At 45.8% G+C, this 22,091-nt stretch overlaps 2 protein-coding genes across 2 annotated transcripts in view; both read right to left on the bottom strand.

The window, feature by feature from the left end:
* Window positions 1-2,064, bottom strand: part of Umodl1 (uromodulin like 1) — a 55,100-nt gene extending 53,036 nt beyond the window's left edge. Inside the window, 1 exon segment of the mRNA XM_059243935.1 lies at window positions 1,986-2,064. Within this exon segment, the coding sequence (XP_059099918.1) occupies window positions 1,986-2,064 (79 nt within the window).
* A 17,533-nt stretch (window positions 2,065-19,597) lies between these two features.
* Window positions 19,598-22,091, bottom strand: part of Glp1r (glucagon like peptide 1 receptor) — a 32,952-nt gene continuing 30,458 nt past the window's right edge. Inside the window, exon 13 of the mRNA XM_059282287.1 lies at window positions 19,598-19,765. Within this exon, the coding sequence (XP_059138270.1) occupies window positions 19,598-19,765 (168 nt within the window). The remainder of the gene's footprint in view (window positions 19,766-22,091) is intronic.

Genomic DNA, 22,091 nt, shown 5'->3' with positions numbered 1-22,091 from the left:
AGGCCCTTGGAAAGCCTATTTCTCCTCTCCACCAAAACTGGTTGCAGAATATTCTGGAGAGAAATGGAGACTCTTAGGACACGAGTGTGGTCGAAGGTCAAGATCTCAGAGGTGACACAGATGAGGTGTGGCAGAAGGTAGCAGAGGGGCTGTGCTGAGCAAGACAAAGCCTGGGGTGTCCTGCAAGAGTCTACTGGAGTTGACAGACATTCTTCCAACTAAACTCAGCTGAGATGTCAGCCATGTTAGTGAAGGATACGGTCTCTAGGGAGCCACCTGCCTCCTCCTGATCTTTATGGGGCCAGTGATCTTCCTTCATACCCCATTCTGTCTTCAGGAAGTCTGGGAAATGTTTATTTATTTATTTTTGCTTTTTATCTTCTACTGAGGCCACTGTGCCGTCTCTAACTCTGGGGACAGGTAGAGCCATGGTAGAAACCCCCTTAAAGAATCCGCTGTGCAAAAATCCCTCTCCAGAGGTGTCACAGCAGGAGGTGGAAAACCTCATTGCTGTAGACCAGCACATCTCAACCTTCCTCGTGCTGGGACCCTTTAACACAGTTCCTCATGCTGGCTGTGGTGACCCCACAACCATAAAATTATTTTTGTTACAACTTCATAACTGTAATGTTTGCTGCTGTTATGAATGGTAATGTAAATATCTGTGTTTTCCAATGGTCTTAGGTGAGCCCTGGAGAAGGTCATTCGCCCCAAAGGGGTCATGACCCCCATTTGAAAACCACTGCTCTAGCGTGAGTGAGGTTCCCAGCTCAACCCCCTCATTTACTTCACAAATGCCCACCAGGTCACAAGGTCCTCCATTACTCCCCAGAGTATCCCTTGGTGAAGGCAAATGATACTTAATCCCCTTCCTCAGAGGCCTGCTGACTGCACAGGCATGCCAGGGATGACGGAGCAGCCCCCAGGAATATGTTATACTTCTCAGGATCCTAGCCCTGTCATTCATAAAATAATCTCTATGTCCTGTAGTTACAGGGTTAATCAGTAAGGATAATTAATGCCTTACACACAGTGATGAGCCGGTACAGGCTCCATGGCTCTCCTGGTGAAGAGTGAGCGAGCAGGCAGCCCCAGGAAGGCTGTGTTCTGTCCCGTGGCCTCATACGAACAGCGAGAGGAACACAGCTCCTGTATGAGATCTCCACGAGCTTCCCAATGCTCTACTCTTCCTGTGACTAAACTTTGTGGTTCATACACACAGCACGAAATACAACACCAAGTAAAGTGAAATCCTCCTCTAGATAGAAAACAACATGGACCTGGAACAAAAATGGAGGCGGCTTTAGAAACAGAGTCAGCCTCTGAATTTCCAACCAAGTCAGATAGATCTTAAGAGAAAAAAAAAAAAAAAAAAAAAAAGACTCACAAGGTTTTCGATCACAATTCCTTGAGGTCTGGGGTTTCAGGAATACAGGGATTGGCTACGTTGGTTTGGTTTTGGTGGTTCTTGGGGATAGAAGCCAGGGCTCACACATGCTGGGTACCCGGAGCTGCATCTCAACTCCACAAGGTGCTTTTAACAACTTTGTGAACCGCATACTTCCTAACGCTTTGCCCGGCACCCTCGCTACACCCTTCACTCTGTAATTCTGTACCTGACAACATGCCCCACCCTGCCGCCCTCCCCTGGTCTGTAAACAAGACCTTCATGCTGGGTGCCTAGGAGCTCATTGTCCACATCCAGAAATGTGGTGCTTCAGGCCCAAACCCAGTCTCAAAATCCACGACTCCACCCCACAGACCCTGAGCATCGGAGGCATGATTCCACTGGGGAAGCCCTCTTTCTGAAAGCATACCAGTTCTCCGCAGCAGCCTGTTGCTATTGGTATGGACGTTGTGGCAAGCCAGGACAGGATGCCTCTCTCAGAGAAGATGCATGTGCCCGACAGGGTCCCAGCAGGCACTGTCCTCTTGAGACCCACTCCTAGAAGCCCCTTCTCCAGAGTCACCCCCAGATCCCTCACCTGTGAAGCCACTGGCCTGGCTCAGGTCCACAGTACAAGCCAAGGCCAGCAGGGTGAGCTTCAGGGTCCTGGACATCATTCTGTGGTGACAGCGGCGGTGCAGACAGGGTCTGGGACCTCTGCTGCAGTGACCCGAGTCCCAATCCCAGGCTCAGATGATCCTGAGCTGCCCCGGCCCAGAGAAAGGGCCCTTGTGTGCCCTGCGCTGCTGTTAGTGGCAGCGACTTCAGAGGAGCCCTCGCCGGGAGCAGTCCCTTATACCTGCTCATTAACGCCAGCCACTGCCATGGCTGTTTCCCTGGGGGCACCTGCATGTCAGAGCCTATTCTTGTTCGGAGCAGATGGCATCTTCTCGGAAAGGTGAGCGGCTAGCAGCCCCGGCCGCATCGCTGGGCCTCATCTTGTTTGTACGTAGAAAACGCATTTCAGACCCAAATCTGACTGCGCACATCCGACACCAAGTATTCCGTTACCCTGCTGCTCCCAGCTGGCAGAAGAAGACAGGCCCACATCAAAGTGTCACATCAGCTCTCCAGAGGAGCCTTCATACCACTCAACAATAGAGCTCAGAGGCCACGGCCACGTTCGTCAGCTCCACGCAGTCCCTCCCTCACCGGGGACTGGAGATGCTGTGCTCAGAGAGACATTCTTGTGCCCCGCAGGATTCAAAAATGGGCAATTATGAAGTGAACAGCTGGAGGTGAGCGGCCGAGTCAGTGACTAAGGAGCATCCACACGCCATGTCACGCAGTAGGTGAAGTGTTCACCCGAAGACATTTTAGCACCAGCGAGCAAAACTCAGTTGTCAGAGACCAGAACACGACCCCCACAATTCCCCTGCACAAAGATGCCACTGTGAGTGTACATGGACACAAACGCATCCAGGAATGGAAGCAGAGAGAATTGTCCTGAGAGTTGGTAGGAATACTGGCAATGGTGTTTGTATTCATTGGTTATCATGTTATGCAGGAAATGGACTTTGAAAGTTTCTAGCTGGTCTGGGGATGTGGCTCAGCTGGTAGAGGGCTCGCCTAGCATGCACAAGTACCTGGATTCAATCCCCAATCCCCAGGACTGAATACAGGTTGGCAGGGCATGTCTGTTACCCCAGGATTTAGAAGGTAGAAGAGAGAGGTTCAGAGGTTCTTGTCATTCTGTGATACAATAGGGAATTCGAGGCTAGCCTGGGCTACATGAAAACCTATCAGAGGGACACACACACACATACACACACACACACACACACACACACACAAATATACACATGCACACACACATAACCATAAACATGTATACATCTAAATATACAAATGTACATACAAATAAACATGCACATATACATACATAAATATATACTTGTACACTCAAATACATACATGCACACACACACATAAATATATTCAGGGTCTCTGTAACCATGATGGCTAGCAGAGTGACGATCCACGGAAGGGAAGAAAGTAGTTTGGTTCAACATGACTAAGTAGCCGGTGTTGGTTCAAACTTCAGAAGTCTGACCCTGAGTGGTTTATTTTAGGCATGTTTAAGCACAGCACAATTTGGTGAAAAGTTTCCTGGTGACAACTCAATCCTGTGTCTACAATAAAGAACAAAGTAAGCTAGATAGGGATCGGACATGACCACATTGAAACTCTTTGTAAAGTACATGCACTAACATTTCATAAAGATGGGCTCCTTAGATTGACTGAGGAAAACAAGGTTATGATAAGGGTCTGGGGGAGGATCCTGTATGGTCTTAGCCACACAGAGAGTTCAAAGTTCACCTGGTTATTAATCCTATGTGCTGCCAGACTTCTGGGTGGATAACAGGCTATTCATCCCTTCCTTTAAAGGCACAACCTTGTGTGTTGAACATTCCAGGTTCCCTTAGGGCTTAGAACCTCCAGGCCTCCTACATCTCCTCCATTTTTATTTTTTAAAGGGAAAAATGTGGCTGTAATAGAAGCCAATGTTGAACGCATTGCCTGCATGGCTAGTCTAACTAATACAAGCAAGCAGAACATAATTGTAAGAGTAGATAACAAAGGACCAAGGAAAGGGGAAAGCCATGTTAACCATGACCTCTGACAGTCAAAGGTCACTTAAGAGATTCTGTTTATCTCTTTATGCAAATCATTAATTTGACCATGGATCATATGAGAAAAATCTGACCCATTAAGGCAATGCAGGCCAGGAAACTGTTGACAGCCAAGATTATGGTTGAGCAACAAACCATCTGTGGCCGCTCTGTTTTGTAAACTGTGGTTCTCAAATCACCCATCTCTTGGTTGATTTCTGCTAACACTTTTGCTGTAATATTAGTAGTTTTACTAACCATGCAGGCCATCTTTGAGACCCCTCTTGTAGTTCAGTAACCATTCCTGGGACTGGCAATAAAAAGCATAAAAACAATCTTTAGCATACCACAGCAACATCACAGAGTCTTCTCTTACAGGTGTGCCTTTCACCCCCTCAGACAAAAGGAATTTGGATTCTGCCTTGGGAAGCTAAGAATTGACATGTGATATAATCAGTAAACATAGCAGCAGTATTTGGGGGCTAGCAGTATTGTGTCCTTGCTGTCTCCCCAAGTCACCAGCATCTTCTTTCTCTTGGGATGTCTCCTTCTGACGGGTGTATTATCTATCTTCAGGTGCTTCATTTGTGGCCTCTGGGACGCTGTCCTGGTTGGATTCATTAGATTAGGAGCAGTCTCAGACTTCTTAATTCATTTTCCGGAAAGACGTAAGTATATCTTCACCCCGGTGTTAGAAGAACATCTGGCCCTTGTTGCCCGAATCCTAAATGGTCTTAATAAAAACCCGGAGGCAGATATTGGGGTAAATACTGAAAGATCAGAGAAAACAATTCACAGCCACTTCTCACCTCGCCAACTCCTCAGCCGATTCTGTCACCACGAATTCTCAGACTGAATGCCTCTGGAGTCCTCAGCCAAAAGGCTCTCTAGTTCCTGTCTCCTCACACCTTATATGTCTCTCTCCACCCAGCCATTTCACTTCCTATTTCAACCTTCCCAGTGCTGGGATTAAAGGCGTGCGTGCTTCCCAAACAATGGTAACAAAGGCATGAGATCTCAAGTGCTGGGATTAAAGCACCAATACCTGGCTCTGTTTCTTTTAGACTGGATTAATCTTGAGTAGTCTAAGGTGGCCTTGAACTCACAGAGATCCAGATGGATCTCTACCTTTGTCTCCAAAGTGCTAGGATTAAAGGTGTGTGCCACCATTGCCTGACCTCTGTGGCTAAATCTGTGGCTAGCTCTGTCCTCTGATCTTCAGGCAAGCTTTATTAGAGTACAACAAACTATCACCACAGGCCCTTCCCACCAATTAGTTTATAGATCTTTCCATTTGTATACTTTATGCTGTGTCTCCTTTAGGGTAAAATGTTTCGGGAGAGAAGAAGCATTATCCTTTACAGTGAAAAAAAGTAAAGATAGCATGGCTAAATGTATATACTCCTAATATATATATTGTATGCCATATGTATACTATTAAATACTGTATATATTAATAATAAATACTATATGTGTTATATATACAGTATATATAAAAATAATAAATACTGTATACATTATTAAATATTGTATATATATTTTAAGTTGTCATTTAAGTATTTTACAGTGAGTGTTATTCTACAATAGTTTGATCCTGTGTGTTTTAAGGGGTTCCAGTAATATTATTAATATTTCATAAATTGCAAAATTCCTTGAAGTGTTTACTACTATAAGCAGGACCATTTTTGGTTTTTTGTTATAGTGAGAATCCTAGAAAGGAGAAGGTGTATAATAAATGATTAATGTATGTGAGCAGAAGCAACAATCATATTAGAAAACGTATTAACCATTACATGAACATATTTTAAACGTCCAAATTCTAAGGTGTGAGTTAAAAATCTAATGCCGAATGGTAACTTGCGAGGATTAATTCTGCCAGTAGAGGGCAGTGGTGTAAAGAAGAACAAGAAGGTGAAGCACTCATCTGATTTTTTTTTTTTTTTTTTTTTTTTTTTTTTTTTTTTTGAAAGCAGCCTGAAAAGGAAGTATTAAGGGCAAGGCACATAGGCTTGAGCATTAGCAGATGTTAAGGGACCTGGCAAATTAGAATTAACAGGAATATGAGTTTTGAAGAAAGGACGTCATTGTCGTATAGACATCTGAAGGAAGAGAAAAATCGTTTAATAAGTAGTGGGCTTAGGTTTAAGTCTTGCAGTTTCTAAAAGAGAAACAGTTTGATCACAATATGCAGAGTCAGTTAAAATATTCAATGGTTGAGAAACATCCAATAAAAGCCGATTGATTACAGTGAGTTCAGACTGCTGAACTGTACAACCAAGGACGGATATGATCTTCTTTGTTGAGGATGTGGAATTTGTATATAAGATGTAAGCTCCTTGTCCTTTTGAAGATCCACCTGTAAAAGAATTAAAAGCAATCTCTATCCAGAATTATTAGGTATAATTTTGGTAATACCCATTGGGTATCTTTAAAAAACCTTGAAAGGGGATCTGTAGGGTAATGATTATCCATACATCTAGAGTGACATGCTAATGCTACCTGCCAAGTATTATCTGTGTGGAATACACAACTAATCTGCATTTAATTTAATGGCACATTGATCTCTGTCAGATCTTTACCAGTAAGTTAAGAAGTGTCCTTCCCAACCTTATCAACTCTATAATTTCTTGTACATAGGAGTTACAGATCGTTGCTGAGAATTAGGACATTAATTAATTTCTATAATGCCAATACCTTGTTGGTATACAATTCCAGTTGGTGATGAGGAGGAAGGAAGGATAAATAATTGATAAGGGAGTAAGGGATTAATTCTATGAGCCACGGCTTTAGTAGCGGCAGGTGCTATGATTCTTATAGTTTAACCAAGAATCTCCAGAAAGCAGCTTAAAGGGCGGAGTCGAGTCCTTAATAGTGACAGATGTTTAAGACATTCCCAAGTGACATGGCCCCCAAATTTTTGTAAGTAATTGAAGGTACATTGTTTGGGAGGTTTTAAGTGGAGAGGATGATGGTGAATTTGAAATTTGGTGAAAACTTCCCTGGTGATAATTAACTCAGTCCCGTGTGTGCAATAAAGCACACATACATCTCCTCGAGGTACAAAGTAAGCTAAATAAAGATTGGACGTGACGGCGTCGAAACTCTTTGTGAAGTACATGGGACATGTTCCATGAAGATGGGCTCTATAGAGTGACTAAGGAAAGCTTGCCATAAGGGTTTGGGGAGGGTTCGTCCAGTGAGGTCTCCCCCACACAGACAGTGCAAAGGTCACCAGGATAATAATCCCATCTGCTCCCAGCCTGGATGGATAACAGGTTATGCATCCCTTCCTTTGAGGGAGCAACCCTGTGTGTTTAACATGCCATGTTCCCTTAGTGCTTCTCCATGAGCACAAAGACCTCATGCCTCGTACAAATATACACATGCACACACATAAATATACTCATTTATGTACATACATAAACACACATGAATATATACATACACATATATACATAAACACACATGTACACAAACATAAACATACACATGCACGCACATAAATATACACATGTACATATAAACATTACACATACACATACACAAACACACACAACCATATACTTGCACACATATATAAATATAACATATACATACACATGTATTTACACATCAGACATTATTCCTCCATAAACCTGTGACATGGCAGGGACCCTCATTTCTCCTCAGCCCTCTGGAGATGTCCTGCGCCCGTAGTCCGAGCACCCTCTTCCTGGCCTCATCCTCCCACCTCAACCCTTCCAGAACCTCAACCCTTCACATCTGTTTACCTGGAGCCAACCAGCCTTCTGCTGTCCTTACCACCCTATCTAGTCACCTGAAGCTGCTCCACATTGCTTTAGTGACACCCCGGTCAATGACCTTGTCTGCTCACTCTCTTACTGGTGCTCACTGGGCAAAACTCGTATGTGCATGGAGCCATCTTTCTGCTTCCACGGAACCCTGTTGGAGAAAGTCACACGACCTTCAAAGTAAGTACTCAGTATCTCACTAGCCTATGTATTCTGGTGTCCATCCTACTTCCTGAAAGAATGTTTCTGTCTGAATTCTGCTCCTACCTCGTGCCATACTGTTCTCGCCCATTTCTAGAGGACACTTATGTCTGACGTTCCCAGTCCTGTGAATCTCCTGGGTCTGTCCCCACCCTCCCCTTCTGTGACTGGGACAGTGGGGATGTCTCTCCCTACCTAGGGACGGCTCTGTTCAGACCTGGACTCTCACATCCCCCACCCTGTTTCCCTGGGAGCTCCTTCATGATTGTTCCTCTGCTCTCTTGCATGATCATCTCACTCTCTTTGTTGGTTTTGTTTTGGAGCCAGAATCTCATTGTGTAGCCCAGGCTGGCCCAGAACTAGCCCAGGTTTGCTTTAAATTGATGATTATTCTGCCATAGTCTCCCAAGGACTGGGATTCCAGATGTGTACCATCACATATATATCTAGCCCAGTCTTACTTTTTAACTGATCTTCTCATCAGCCATAGGCATTTAGGCATGCTTAAGTCTTCCAGTTACCATAGGGACGGAAGGGATGGAGGGGGTGAAGGAAGAGAGAAAAACTCTTCCTTGTCACTTCATAAACTCCAGCTAGCCAGTCCTTCCCTTTCAAAGGCCACATGCCTACTGCCTGCATTTCCTCCCCCCCACCCCCTCACTCCTTTGCCTCCTTCTATCTAAGGAGAGGAAAAATTCACAGAGATGCAACTTATATATACAGCACACCGATCTCAAATGCACAGTTCAGTTTTACACATTCACACATTTATACACCCTAAGCAGCCACTACCCTGATCAAGTTAGACAGCATTTTCAGGAACATGACACACTCAATAGTCCATAACTTTGGATTGCCACTTGGTAATGCTCCTGGCAGACAATGCTGTATCAGTGGTTTTTTGTTTGTTTGTTTGTTTTAAGGTTTATTTTATTTTTAGTTGTGCATGTCTGTGTGTGGGTATGTGCCAGTGTGAGTGCAGGTGCCTGCGGAGTCTAGAAGAATGTGTGGGATCCCCTGGGGCAGATGTGGGTGCTCGGAACTGAACTCGGGTCATCGGCAAGAGCAGTGTCTACTCTTAACTGCTGAGCCGTCCCTCTGGGCCTCTCTCTCCATAGCAGTGTTTCTGAGAACAGCTTCATTTCTGTTAATCCACACAGTGAGCAGCTGTATCACCGTTCATGGAGTTAATTAATTTACTCTCTTTCTCGTACACGTGGTGCGTTGGTGAATAGTTTTGTACAGGGGTCATTTGTGCTTCTGTCTTGTGTATTTGCATATATTCTCTCTTTTTCTTTTGTACTGGGAACTGAACCTAGGGCCTCATGCAGGCTGGACACGTAGACAGGGAGCCATCACTGGGCTACAGTCTTGGCCCTCAGCTCAGAGTCTTAAAAGTGGCCAAAGACTAAGCATATTTGTCAACTGGGTGCTAATACCATCTGATTTCTCCTGAGTGAGGCTGTGCCATTTTGTATTTCCACCGTCACTATTGAGAGTAACTTGTTCCTCATGGACTTGCTAAGAACATAGGCTGACATGCTTAATTATATATATATATATATATATATATATATATATATATATATATATATATATATATGCTTTTCTTTATATTTTTGAAGCCCCACTGGAAGGAATTGACACACCATAATATACCGTCACAACTTAATGAATTTTGCCAAAGGCATATAACCCTGAAATTATTATTTACAGTCAAATAACTATATCCAACTAGCCCCAGAGTGTTCCATGCTTCTTTGTCGTCTATCCTTCCCTCCACACCCCATCTCCAAGCGTGGGCATTCTCGGAAATTTTACTTCTTCTACACCCCTGTTCCAAGGGTTCAGGGGACACTTCCTATCATCCTAGAGTAAACTAAAAGGCAAGGAAGGACAGAATTGTCAAAGCGAGGGGAAGGGGAAGGGTAGCCTTGGTGTGACAGTGAGGAGATTTCCCAGCCATTAACCTGCTGCAAGCTAGGCTGGTGGCCTCGGCGTAGAGAGCAAGGCTGAAATCAGCACAAAGATGAATTCTTAAAAGTTCTAACTGGAGGGCAGGAGATATGGCTGAGCAATTGAGAGTGTAAGCTGCTCTTCCACAGGACCTGGGTTCAGTTTCCAGCACCCGCCTCAGGCAGCTCCCAATTGTCTGTCTGTAACTCCAGCTCCAAGAGATCCAACGTTCGTTTCTGGCCTCTGTCATGGACAGTCACATGCATACACCCTACCACACAGACATACAGCTATCTATATAGTTAAAAATAAAATAAATCTTTAAACGACAGCAATAAGGTTTTGACTGGACATTCAGAAACTTCAGCAGAAATCTGATGGCTGAAAACCAATGAATAACCAACACAAAGGGATAACTAACTAGTAAAGAAAGGGGAAGGGATGGTAACAGGACAGATGTTTCAGCTGCAAACCATGCTCATACTGTCACTGCAAATATTTAAAATGGTGTAGACAAAATTATGAGCTGACTTTCTCAGAAGGGAGGCAGGGTAGGAGGACAGCGCCTGGGGCAGAGGCGAAGGGGGCTAGGGTTTTTATTTAGTTTTTGTCCTGATCGCGGGTTTGAACCTAGAACCTGCTGTGTGCTAGGCAAGCACTTCAAACACTTAACCAGCGACAGTATATCACCAGCCCTCTTTTACCTTTTTGTGAAAAGGCTTACCAAGCTGCCAAGGCTGGCCTTGAATTTCACTCTCAAGCCCAAGCGAGCCTTGACCACACTGTGATCCACATGCCTCGGCCTCCAGAGTGGCTGAGATTACAGATTCTTGTCTTCCATAGGGCAAGCCGAAGGATCCCATAGCCAGAAGATCAAGGAGGAGCTGGGGAAGCAGGTACTCTCTTGATTCCTATGTAGCCAAGATGTGTTGACTTGAACAACAGACCTCCCGCCATCTTTCTGAACTGCCCATGACCGAGCTTGGCTATGGCGCTCCCGGGCCCAGCTTCGTAACTGTGGGTCATAATCCCATATGAGTCACACAAATGCGGCAACAGTGAGCATTTCTGAGTGCAGTTAGTGCTTTGAACTTGCCTCTTTGAACTGTCCCATCAGTTTGGGTGTGTTGTATTTTCATATTCATTCAATTCTAGGAAGTTTTTCATTTCTTTCTTAATTTCTGTCTTGCTCCATTTTTCATTTCAAAGCCCGTTGTTCAGTTTCCATGAGTTTGGAAGCTCTCTTGTCTCTGTTGTTGATATCCACTTTTAACCCATGGTGGTCAGATAGGATGCAGGGTTATAGCAGGCTTTCTTGTCCTGCCAGCCCCCCAAATCATGACACAGAGACTTATTATTAGTTAGGAATGCTCAGCCTTATCTTATGCATGTCCCACTAGCTCTTATAACTTAATTTAGCCTGTTTCTCTTCCTCTATGTTTTGCCTTGGGGCTTTTTACCTTTCATTCTGTATGTCATACTCTGTCTGCCTGGCTGACTGGCTCTGGGGGTCTTTCTTTCTTTCTCCCTGTTCTCTCTTCTCTTGAGCCTAGATTCCTCCTACTTATTCTCTCTGCCTGTCAGCCCCACCTATCCCTCTACTGCCTAGCTATTGGCCATTCAGCTTTTTATTAGACCAATCAGGTGCCTTAAGCAAGCAAAGCAACCAACACATCTTTATATCATTAAACAAATGCAGCATAAACAAATGTAACACATTTTTCATCATTAAAGTAATATTCTGCAACACAAGGTGTTATTTCAATTTTCTTCTATATGTTGAGACTTGCTTTATGTCCAAGTATGTGGTCATTTTAGAGAAAATTCCATGAGGTGCAGAGAAGAAGGTATATTCTTTTGCAGTTGAGTGAAATGTTCTGTAAATATGTTTTATGACATCAGTTAACTCCATAATTTCTCTGTTTAGTTTTTGTCTGGATGACCTGTCTATTGGTGAGAGTGGAGTATTGAAGCCACCCACTACCGCCATATGAGGGTCAATGTGTGACTTAAGCTGCAATAGTGTTGCTTTTATAAACTTGGATGCCCTTGTGTCTAGTGTATGTAAAGAATTGCAATATCCTCTTTGTGGATTTTTCCTTTGATGAGTATGTAGTATCCCTCTCTATCCATTTGAATTAGATTTGAAGTCTCTATGTCAGATATTAAAATTGCCATGCCAGCTTGTTTCTTAGGTTCATTTCCTTGGAATACTTTTTTCCTTCTTTGTAGCCTGAGGTGATATCTATCCTTGATGTTAAGGTGTGTTTCTTGGATGCAGCAGAAGAATACATTCTGTTTTCACATCCATTCTGCAAGTCTGTGTCTTTTTATTGGAGAATTGAGACCATTGAGGTTGAGAATTACCAATGTGTATTGATTCCTATTATTTTGTCGTAATATGCATGTTCCCCCTTTTTGATTTACTGGCCTGATATTTTATATATATATAATATATAATATATATATATAATATAATATATATATTATATATATATAATGTCTTAATGTCTTCTTGGGTGTGGTTGAAGCTTTCCTTCTAGCACCTTTTGGAGGGCTGGATTTGTAGACAGATACTGCCTGAATTTGGTTTTATCATGTAATGCTTTTCTTTCTCCATCTATTGCAAGTTTTTGCTGAGTATAGTAATCTGGGCTGGCATCTGTGTTCTCTTCAGAGTTCAGGGCCTTCTGGCTTTTAGAGTCTCCATTGAAAAGTCGGCTGCTCTTCTAATAGGTCTGCCTTTCTATGTTATTTGGTCTTTTTCCCATTTAATATTTGTTCTTTGTTCTGTATGTTTAGTGTTTTGATCATTATTGCTGTGAGGAACAGTCTATTTGGTGTTCTGTATGCTACTTGTACCTTGATGGGCACCTCCTTCTTTAGATGAGGGACATTTTCTTCTATGATTTTATAGAACATATTTTCTGTGCCTTTGACCTCGGTTTCTTCTCCTTCCTCTCTTCCTATTATTCATAGATTTGGTCTTTTCACTGTGTCCCAAATTTCCTGGATGTTTTGTGTCTGAATGGTTTTTTTTAGTTTTAATATTTTCTTTGACGTAGGTATCTATTTCTTCTACCGTGTCAGCAATGTCTGAGATTCTCTCTTCTGCCTCTTGTATTATGTTGCTAAGGCTTGCCTCTGAGGCTCCTGCTCATAAAGTCTATTTTGAAATCCTTGTCTTGTGCTTCAGCTACCTTGCATTTCTCAGGGCCTGCTGTGGTAGGGTTGCTGGGCTCTAGTGGGGACATATTGTCCTGGCTATTACTAATTCTGCTTTTATACTGGCATCTAGGCATCTGAGTTTGGGATGATTGCAATTCTAGACGCTGATATCTGGTCTTGTCTTTGTTGGGTGGGTGTTCCATTCATTGATGTCCATTGCCCTCTCTGGTTCTTTGGAGAGTGTGGTGGCTGTGGGTTGCCTGGTAGGGAATGCTCCTGAGATCTTGCCAGGTGTGGCCACTGCAGTTTCCAGGTAGAATGCATTTCTAGGTTTTGGGAGCTGACACTTAGGAATGGAGATGGGCTAAAAGGAGGAAGTTGTGGGGGTCACAGGAGGGAGGAGAGCAGGGTGTGCACCAGGATCTGCATAGTCTCCTGGGAATGGGAGCATAGAGGAAGAAGAGGCCACAGCAGGTAGTCTGTTTCAGAGCTGGGAATGAGACTGGGGGATTGGAGTTGAAGAAGAGGAGAGTGAAGATAGCTTACCTTCTCCCCTGGCCAGTGTGGCCAGTGGATTCCCAGAAAACCCCTTGGACTGTTTTCCTGTCTCAAAAGAATGGCATTGCCATGCCATCAGGAGTCTAAGAAACTTCAGTATCTCCTTTACTCTGTGGGTTTTATTTGTTTTGTTGAGACCAGGTCCCACTTTAGTCCACACTGAATAATCCTCTTCCTTTAGCCTCCCAAGTGCCTGATTGCAGATGCCAGCCATCATCCCTGGTTTTCTGTTTTGATTTGGTGTCTTTTTTTCTGTAGATTTATTTTACTTTATTAATGTTTTGACTGCATGTCTGTATATGCACCACATGCATACCTGTTGGATCTCCTGGAACTCAAGTTATGGATGGTTATGAGCCACCATGCCAGTGCTGTAATTCAAACTCCAGTCTGCTCTTAACTGCTGAGCCAGTTCACCAGTCCATTCTTTCCTTTTTCTATTTTATGTATTTTGTCCTATGTACATTGTGGAGGTCCACAAAGGTTTCCTAGTGAGATCTGAGCTTGCTTTACCCAGCAGAGCTGCATTAGAGGATTGCTTGACCACATGCATGATTACCAGGTGTTTGGAAGGGTCTGCACTTGGATGTGTGGTATGCTTTGATATAGCAAGGGGGAAATCTTTTGCCCTGCCCCTTGGCATTCCTTTAAAAAGCCCTTTAGAGGAGACAAAGGGGGCCAGTGGATAAGAATCCAGGCCCTCTCAAGCTATCCTGTGTTTATATCTGTCTCTCCTCCCTCTATCCTTCTATCTAAATATTTCTCACTTCTCCCTCTTTACCTTGGGGTAAAAGTGGGAGTGAGTCTTCCGTAGTACATCTGTCTTAGTTAGGGTTTCTATTGCTCTGAAGAGACACCATGACCACAGCAACTCTTATAAAAAAAACATTTAATTGGAGCTGGCTTACAGTTTCAGAGGTTTAGTCCATTATCATCATGGTGGGAAGCATGGCAGCATGCAGGCAGACATGTTGCTGGAGAAGGAGCTGAGAGTTCTATATCTTGGTCAGCAGGCAGCAGGAAGAGACCATGCACCACTAGTCCTGGTTTGAGCTTCTGAGATCTCAAAACCCACCTTGTAGTGATGCACTTCCTACAACAAAGCCACACCTACTCCAACAAGGCCATACTTCCTAATAGTGCCACTCCCTATGGACTTATGGGGATCATTTTTATTCAAACTGCCACAACATCCAATATATCTTTGAAGTACTCTCAATTTTACTTTCAGAATAGTGTTTTTTAAAATAGTTGTTTTTTGTTTTACCTTCAGACAAGGAAGTTCTAGGCTGGTCTGCAGTATATAGTGAGGTCCTTAACAACAAAAGTTGAAGTATTTTTGTGGTTTCTAACCAGGTGTCTTATTTACTGTTCAAATTTACAATTAACCCTATCTGTTTCCTGCCAATCATCCCATCAGCAGAGCAGAAATAATTATACTCTAGATACACCATAGCACTCAAGAAAGCTCTCAAAATCACACTGCTTACCCACATTTCTTTATTTAAGAAAATACTTTCCAAAGCAATGTGCCTGTTACCATTCTTTTAGATTTTTATCACAATTAATTTATCATGTGCATATGTGTAAGTGTGTGTGTGGGGGACATGCATGCCACCTCATGCATGTGGAGGTCAGAAGACAACTTTGGGAGTCAGTTCTCTTCACCATGTGGGACCCAGGATCAAACTCGGGTCATCTGGCTTGGAGGCAAGCGCTTTTACCTGCTGAGCCATCTCACTGGTCCTGATTCTTGATGTGATTTTCCCCAAAGCCAGAGAGAGCTCAAGCTGCAGACAATAGCATGGGGGCATGGCCATGTTGGGAGAGGTTTCTCACCTGGACCCCTTTTCTCAAGGAAACTCACTTGAGCTACAGAAAAAGATTGAGGGGGGGGCCCACCTCACCACATTAGAGTTGATGCTACTTTGCTTTCTGTTGAATATTTAACATGCCATTTGCATAGCTGTCTTAGAAAAATCAATCCCCGTGTTTTTATTACTTGAGGATTAAAAAAAAAAAAGTTTTCCTCCTAGGAGCCAAAAGGAGAGTCAGCCCTGTAGATTAGAATCAATTCAGCAGATGGAAAATAAAGCTTTGAAACATATTCTGCCTTCCCTGAGCACGTCGCAGGCATTAGTGATAATGGGAGCCCTGTCTGTGCATGGAGGGGCTGCATCTGCCAGATTCCCAACCAGCCCCACCCCAGGTTGTGCAGCCCTGTGACCTTCACGGTGGAGGAGGGCTGAATCTGGCTCCAGCATCTCCTCCCCTTGGGCTGGAATGCCTAGGACAAACACAGGCACACATAGTGTTCTTTCCCTTGAATTGCTGAAACACAGCCAGCTCAGGCATGAATGAAAATGGACTCTATTTGTCCTTTGGAGCACTGCACCACCTAGTGGTCCAGTTTGTTAGAGCTCTCCATAATTCAGGGGGCCCTAGAGAGGCAAAGATGAAGTTCAGGTTTTGGTTTCATTCAGTTGCCTTGTGTGCCCATCAGCACATTTCAAAACAAGAGATTCGTGAATCTGAAAACATAAGACAAGCCATGGAGAATGCCATGGCTGCTCTCTCAAACATTGTCAGTCCTGTAGCACCCCTGTGCTCAGATGTGTTCCATCTCTTTGTTTATGCAGATTTCATCTTTTACTATTTGTGTGTATGTGGATGTGTGTTTGTGGGAGTTGGTTGTATGCCACATGGGTGCGGGTTCCAGTGGAGGCCAAAAGAGGGTGTCAGATACCCTGGAGCTGAAGTTACAAGGGACTGTGAGCCTTCTGGTGTGGGTGCTGGGGACCAAACTCCGGTCCTTTCAGAGAGCAGTTCGCATTCTCAACCACTGAACCATCTCTCCACCCCCTCGTCCCTTAATTTTAAGACAAGAATGAGACACCAAAGCAATTCCTGTTGCCAGGGATGACACCTTTGCCATGTGATGGGTCCACCTTTGCTGTTCCATTTCTTCAACATAAATTCCGGGTCACATGAGGACTTGCACTTGGCACATCTTGAATGACCATTTATGCTCTCACCTGGCCTGCCAGAGGACCAGCTGCACCAGCTAGCTAGTGCTGTGGCCCCAGCAAACCTTCCTGCAAGCCTCCCTCCTCCCTTCTGAAGATCAATGTCAGGAGGTATTGTCAGGATCTTTCCTGCCCACAGAGTGTCCCCGAACTCCATTAATGTTGTCTTGAGCGCTGGGCTGACTGCAATCACGCCTGCCTTCCAGAAAGTCGTTTGAAAGAGAAGGCAATGTAAGTGGTTTGTAACGTTCAGTGATTTAGCTGTTCGGAGACTGGAGTGGTCTAGAAGAGTCTTTGAGATTTCAGCGCCTACCATGTTCCCAGGAGCTGTCCAGAGTGCTGAAGCCAGCAGCCATCGACAACAAGGACAATGTGAGCCCACCGGCTGTGTAACTCCTACAAAGCCACCACTTATGTACCCTATAGGCCAGCAGGAGCAGCCCCAGGACAGGGGCAGGGGCAGCCAGAGAGTTCTCAGCAACGCTAGGCTTAGACTTATGTCGTGAGGCATGTAAACAGCTAGTGGAATTTCAGAGTACATAGCATCAGATAATTCCCAGACCTAGAGGAGCTATATTTAGCTTAGGCAAGTTTGGAAAGAGCTCAGAGGGAGTGTCGTGCCATTCAAACAAACATTAATAGTACGGGGACTTGGAAAAAGGCAAACCTTTCTTCAGTTCAGGAATCTGGGAAGGAAAACCTGCATTAAAACTTGGGATGTGAGGTGTGGAGAACCCGGGAATCCAGAGTTCCAGAGGGGAAGGAACTCCACATAAAAGCTCCTAGCAAGTTACCTAGGCTTGTTCCTCATCTCTCCCCTGGAAAATTTATTCCAGGCAGATTAAATCTGTCTTTGCCTTTCACTTGTGTGTAATTAATGATTCTCTAAAGGTCCCAGTTTATCCCATGCTTATCTTTCCACTGTTCCCAGAGGAGGAACAAGAAAGGTGCCCAATGAGAAGCCTGCCCTGTTCCTCAGGGAGCAGAGGACCCTGGGCCTACTTCCCCCATTGGACCCCTTTGTCTTGGGGTTCAGCTGGGTGGCATGGCTCCTTTCTCTAGCCTGAGTTTCCACTTCCCTATTAACATAGACACAACACTCGGGTGAAGCTGAAGGAGAAGAAATTTTCTGCTTGGTGTGTTTTATGGCCCATTATTATCTCCCATACATGTCCCATGCCTCTCCAAGGGGCACAGGAGAATGTGTTTAGTGAAAGCATTGGGGAGGGTCCCCCACTTTCCACAGCATGAAGGAGAGATCAGCCTCATGAAAGGATCCATCTGAAGCCACCTCCACCCCAACCTCAAAGTAGGTCTGGACTACTAGCATTCTTTCCAGCTCTGGAACCTTCCTTGGCCTCTGTAAACTCATTGTCTACTTTCCCAGGAAGGCTGTCCTTGGATTTGGGTCTCTGCAGAGATGTCCCTTGATGGCTTTCTCATGGTGGCTGAGGGAAGGATTGATAGATGTCTCCCATCCTGTCCTGTGGCTGGGGGTAGGAGTGATAGATTATCCCCCATCCTGCCCTGTGCCTGGGGGTAGGAGTGATAGATTATCCCCATCCTGCCCTGTCTCTACTCATCATGTATGGGAGGAGTCTGGGGGGATAAAATCAATCACTTCCCCCTCTCCCCTCAAATGTAACAACAGTCACGATTTAGTTTTTCCATGGGGTGGGAGACATCAGAATTATATGTTTGTATAGATATAACAGCCACGGCAATAAAGGATAAAGTGAGTGAGTGTGTGTGTGTGTGTGTGTGTGTGTGTGTGTGTTCAAAATGGGAGGATCTCAAAGGCAGGGGAGCCCACCACCATGGTAGCATCAGGAGCTGTTGGTTTCAGAAGATGTACCCCAATTCCCATGCAAGACATGGAATCTGGTCACAGATAAGGTGGAGGGATAGAGGCCGTGGATCCCTTGCTCCTCTAGATTTGTGTCATCAACGCCCCTAGGGGGACATTCCTGAAGTGTCTCCAGATAAGCCTTAGAGGGCATTTGAGCTTCTTTATGCCAGAACGGGGGGGGGGGTGTTCACACCCCAGGTCTGGGCTCCTCACAGTAGGACTTGCCCCAGTACCCTAGGCACAGCAGAAGCTGAGAGAGAGCCAAGTGACTTAAAAGGCCAGGTGAGAAGTGGGCACCAGCAACGGTGACCTCTGAGCATCCCCTTGGTACTTATCCCAAGCACCACACGCAGCCACTTCCAGAAAGAGCTGCGGGTCGGGTCGTAGCTCCAACAACCCCTCCCCCTCCCCACAAGGAAAGACAGGATGGTGAGATGAACTGGCAGACGAGGGAGCGCCAGCAGCCCAGATGCACAGAGAAGGTCTCTCTTCTTTCATGAGGAGGATGACGCAGGTAGCAACCCCAGGCAGGCACAGAGCACAGCCACTCACCTTGCCAAGCTCTGCGCTGGCTGAGGTCAGAACGGCGGGTCTCTTGCGGAACTGCCCCCCTCTCACAAGCCCCAATCCCACTAAATCAGCAGTTGCCCTTGAGTAGGAGTCCAGGGTTGATTTGCTGTTCTGTCCGAGGGAACCCCAAGGGCCCTGTGGCTCTAACAGGAAGGAGTCCTCCTCATTTTAGCAGCAATCATTTCTTCCTCTCTTCCTGCCACGGTGATTAAATTAGCAGGCTGTTCTCCTTGGAGAACATGTGTCTATGGTCCCGGGAGGCACTGTCCACTTGCCCGTCTGATAGGTTTGGAGAAGGAAAGCAAAGGGTGTGGGTGTGCCTATGTCCCTCCCCGTCCCTGTCCCTGGGAGGGTCAGTCCCACCTGGGATGGCCACCTAGCCAGCAGCAAGGACCACAGGAGGGGGGCAGTGCTGGGGCTCAGCTGCAGGAGGCCTGACAGGTAGCTGCGTACACGCTGCTGCCCACGGTGGCCCCACTGCTTACACTGCTCGTGGGACACTTGAGGGGCTTCATGCTGCTGTCCCTCTGGATGTTCAAGTGCTCCAGCCTCCAGCGCTCCCAGCTCTTCCGAAACTCCATCTGGACCTTCCGTGGGAAAGAAAGAAAAAGAGAGGGAGGCGAAAGCCATCAGGCAAACCAACTGCCCACAAAATGGCCCTGTTATTACATTAGCAGGGAAGGGAAAAAATCCGCTGGATTATATTAAGAGACACAAGTCAAGGTCTTCAGGCGCCTAAATTAATATCCCAATAAAATTGTTTATTGTTGTCTCCTATTCTCTGCCTCTCCTCGGGAGAGAGATGGGCTTGACGACCTAATTGTCCCTTTCCATCTCTAGACTCGGTGATTCAGCTAAGTACCTTCTACAATCCATCACAGTATTATTTAACAGAAGAGAGTGAGAGCGAGGGAGAGACGTAGGGAGGGAGAGAGAATCGGGAGAAGATGGAGCCTCACTTTATAAAGTGCTCTCACAGTGTGGCTTAGACAGTTGAGAGGGGGAGAAGGCACGTCTGCCCCTAACCCCGGTGACACCCGTGTGGCAGTCTGAATGCCCTCAGGAGCTTTCCTTTGTTTCGTTTGGGTCAGTGGTGGTGGTGGTTGTTGTTTTTGTTTTCTGACACCATTCATCTCACTATATAGCCCAGGCTGGATTCGAACTCTTCACCCTCCTATCTCAGCCCACCCCCCACCCCCCGAATTACAAGCATGAACTGTCAAGTCCAGATTCCCCTTAAGGTTTTCACTCAGTCCCTGAACCTCTCAGGACAGGGAAGGGGTGAAGGAAGCAAGGAGAACTAGCCAAGGTCCAGGACTTCTGTGCCTGGCTTTGACTGGCTCATCCAGAGAAACTGAAGGGAGCTTGGCTGGGCAATCTGCCAGGTGAGCTCAGCCAACCAGATTTCCCAGTGTGCTGACCTCTCAGAAGGATAGACGCTGGAGGCCCAGATTGCTGGGGCAGAAAGTTACCCAGAATGTGGAGGGGCTCTGAATCCCTCCAGGGTTTGTGGTAACACTGTGGCTCCATTGCAGCTCTGTGACCGGGTTCCAGAGAGAGCCGTTACAAGCTGCACAGCATGTCCTGAGGGCTAGATCACACTTCAGGGACTTATTCTCACTGTCTGCTCTTCTATCCTTGCCCCCAGCCTTTCCATCCTGGAGTGTCTAGGGACTGTGTTCCTTTCAGACTGTAGCCGTCAGGAGGGCCAGCGGCCAGCAGCTGTGTACAAGAGGTTCCCCGCCAATGCCCCCACCTGCCCCTAAGCAAACACCCCTCCTCTACTCTTTCCGTGCCATCCATCTTGCTAAGCCCAGCCAGACTGTGTGGCCACATGCCATCCCTTAAAAGAACTTCTGTGCTGGGTAGAGTGACGATCACCCAGAGCCTGCCTGCCAGGGCGTCTTGGTGTCCCAGACAGTGTCGTGGACCCCAGGCCTAGATGGCGAGGGAAGGAGGCGGAGCAGACACTACCTATGACTGCATGGCTGAGTTTGTGTAGTGCTGATAGCCGGGGTGGAGACATTGAGCCCCAAGGGCCCCCGTCTGCACATCTGCAGGAAAGCAAATCTCTCAGTCTTCCACTTGGAAGAGAGGGGAAAAACTGGTAAACTGAGGCACACCAAACCAGCAGGACTTAGAGCACATGGTATCTCTTGATCTTGTCTCCCTAGGCAGTTTTTCTGAGTCTCCGTGGTGGCCCCAGGGATCACAACTCTCCTTAAGAACCATTATCTATGGGCTGCAGGGGATGGTCCCATCAGGGCATTGCCTGCGTCAGAAACCCGAGGACCTGAGTTCAGATCCCCAGAATCCACATTAAAAAGCTGGGCAGGGGGAGCTGGAGAGATGTTCCAGCAGTTAAAAGCACTGGCTATTCTTCCAGAGGACCTGAGTTTAATGCCCAGCAACCATATGTGGCTCATGACCATCTCTAACTCCATTTCCAGGGGATCCAATGCCTTCCTCTGGCCTCCATGGACACACAGACATATATGCAGGTAAAACATTCACACACAGAAAACAAAAATAAATCTTAAAGACAAGTTGAGCATGTTGGCTCAGATCTATAAACCCAGCACTGGATATATATATATGGGGGGAGGGGCAGGTGGATCCCTGGGGCTTTAACTAATTATGAACTCCAGATTCAGCAAAAGGCATTGTCTCAAAAACAAGGTGGGGAGTGTCTGAGGAAGACACTTGGCAAGATCCCTGGCCTCTACACACATGTGCACACACATGTATCCACACACCCAAAAAGAAACGCCATTTTCATTTCCTTCCTCGTTAACCCTGGGAAGCAGCTGTCACTCCTCAGGAAAAGCGGGGCGAGGAGAGGAGCAGAACTCATAAATATCTCCCCAGGGCTCAGCCAGGATTAGAACCCAGGTCTAGTCCGACTCCAGCACC

This window comes from Peromyscus eremicus, chromosome 16_21 (genome assembly GCF_949786415.1).
Source record: "Peromyscus eremicus chromosome 16_21, PerEre_H2_v1, whole genome shotgun sequence".
Lineage (NCBI taxonomy): Eukaryota > Metazoa > Chordata > Mammalia > Rodentia > Cricetidae > Peromyscus > Peromyscus eremicus.
Note: the sequence above shows the minus strand (reverse complement) of the source record. Positions and strands in the feature narration are given on the sequence as shown.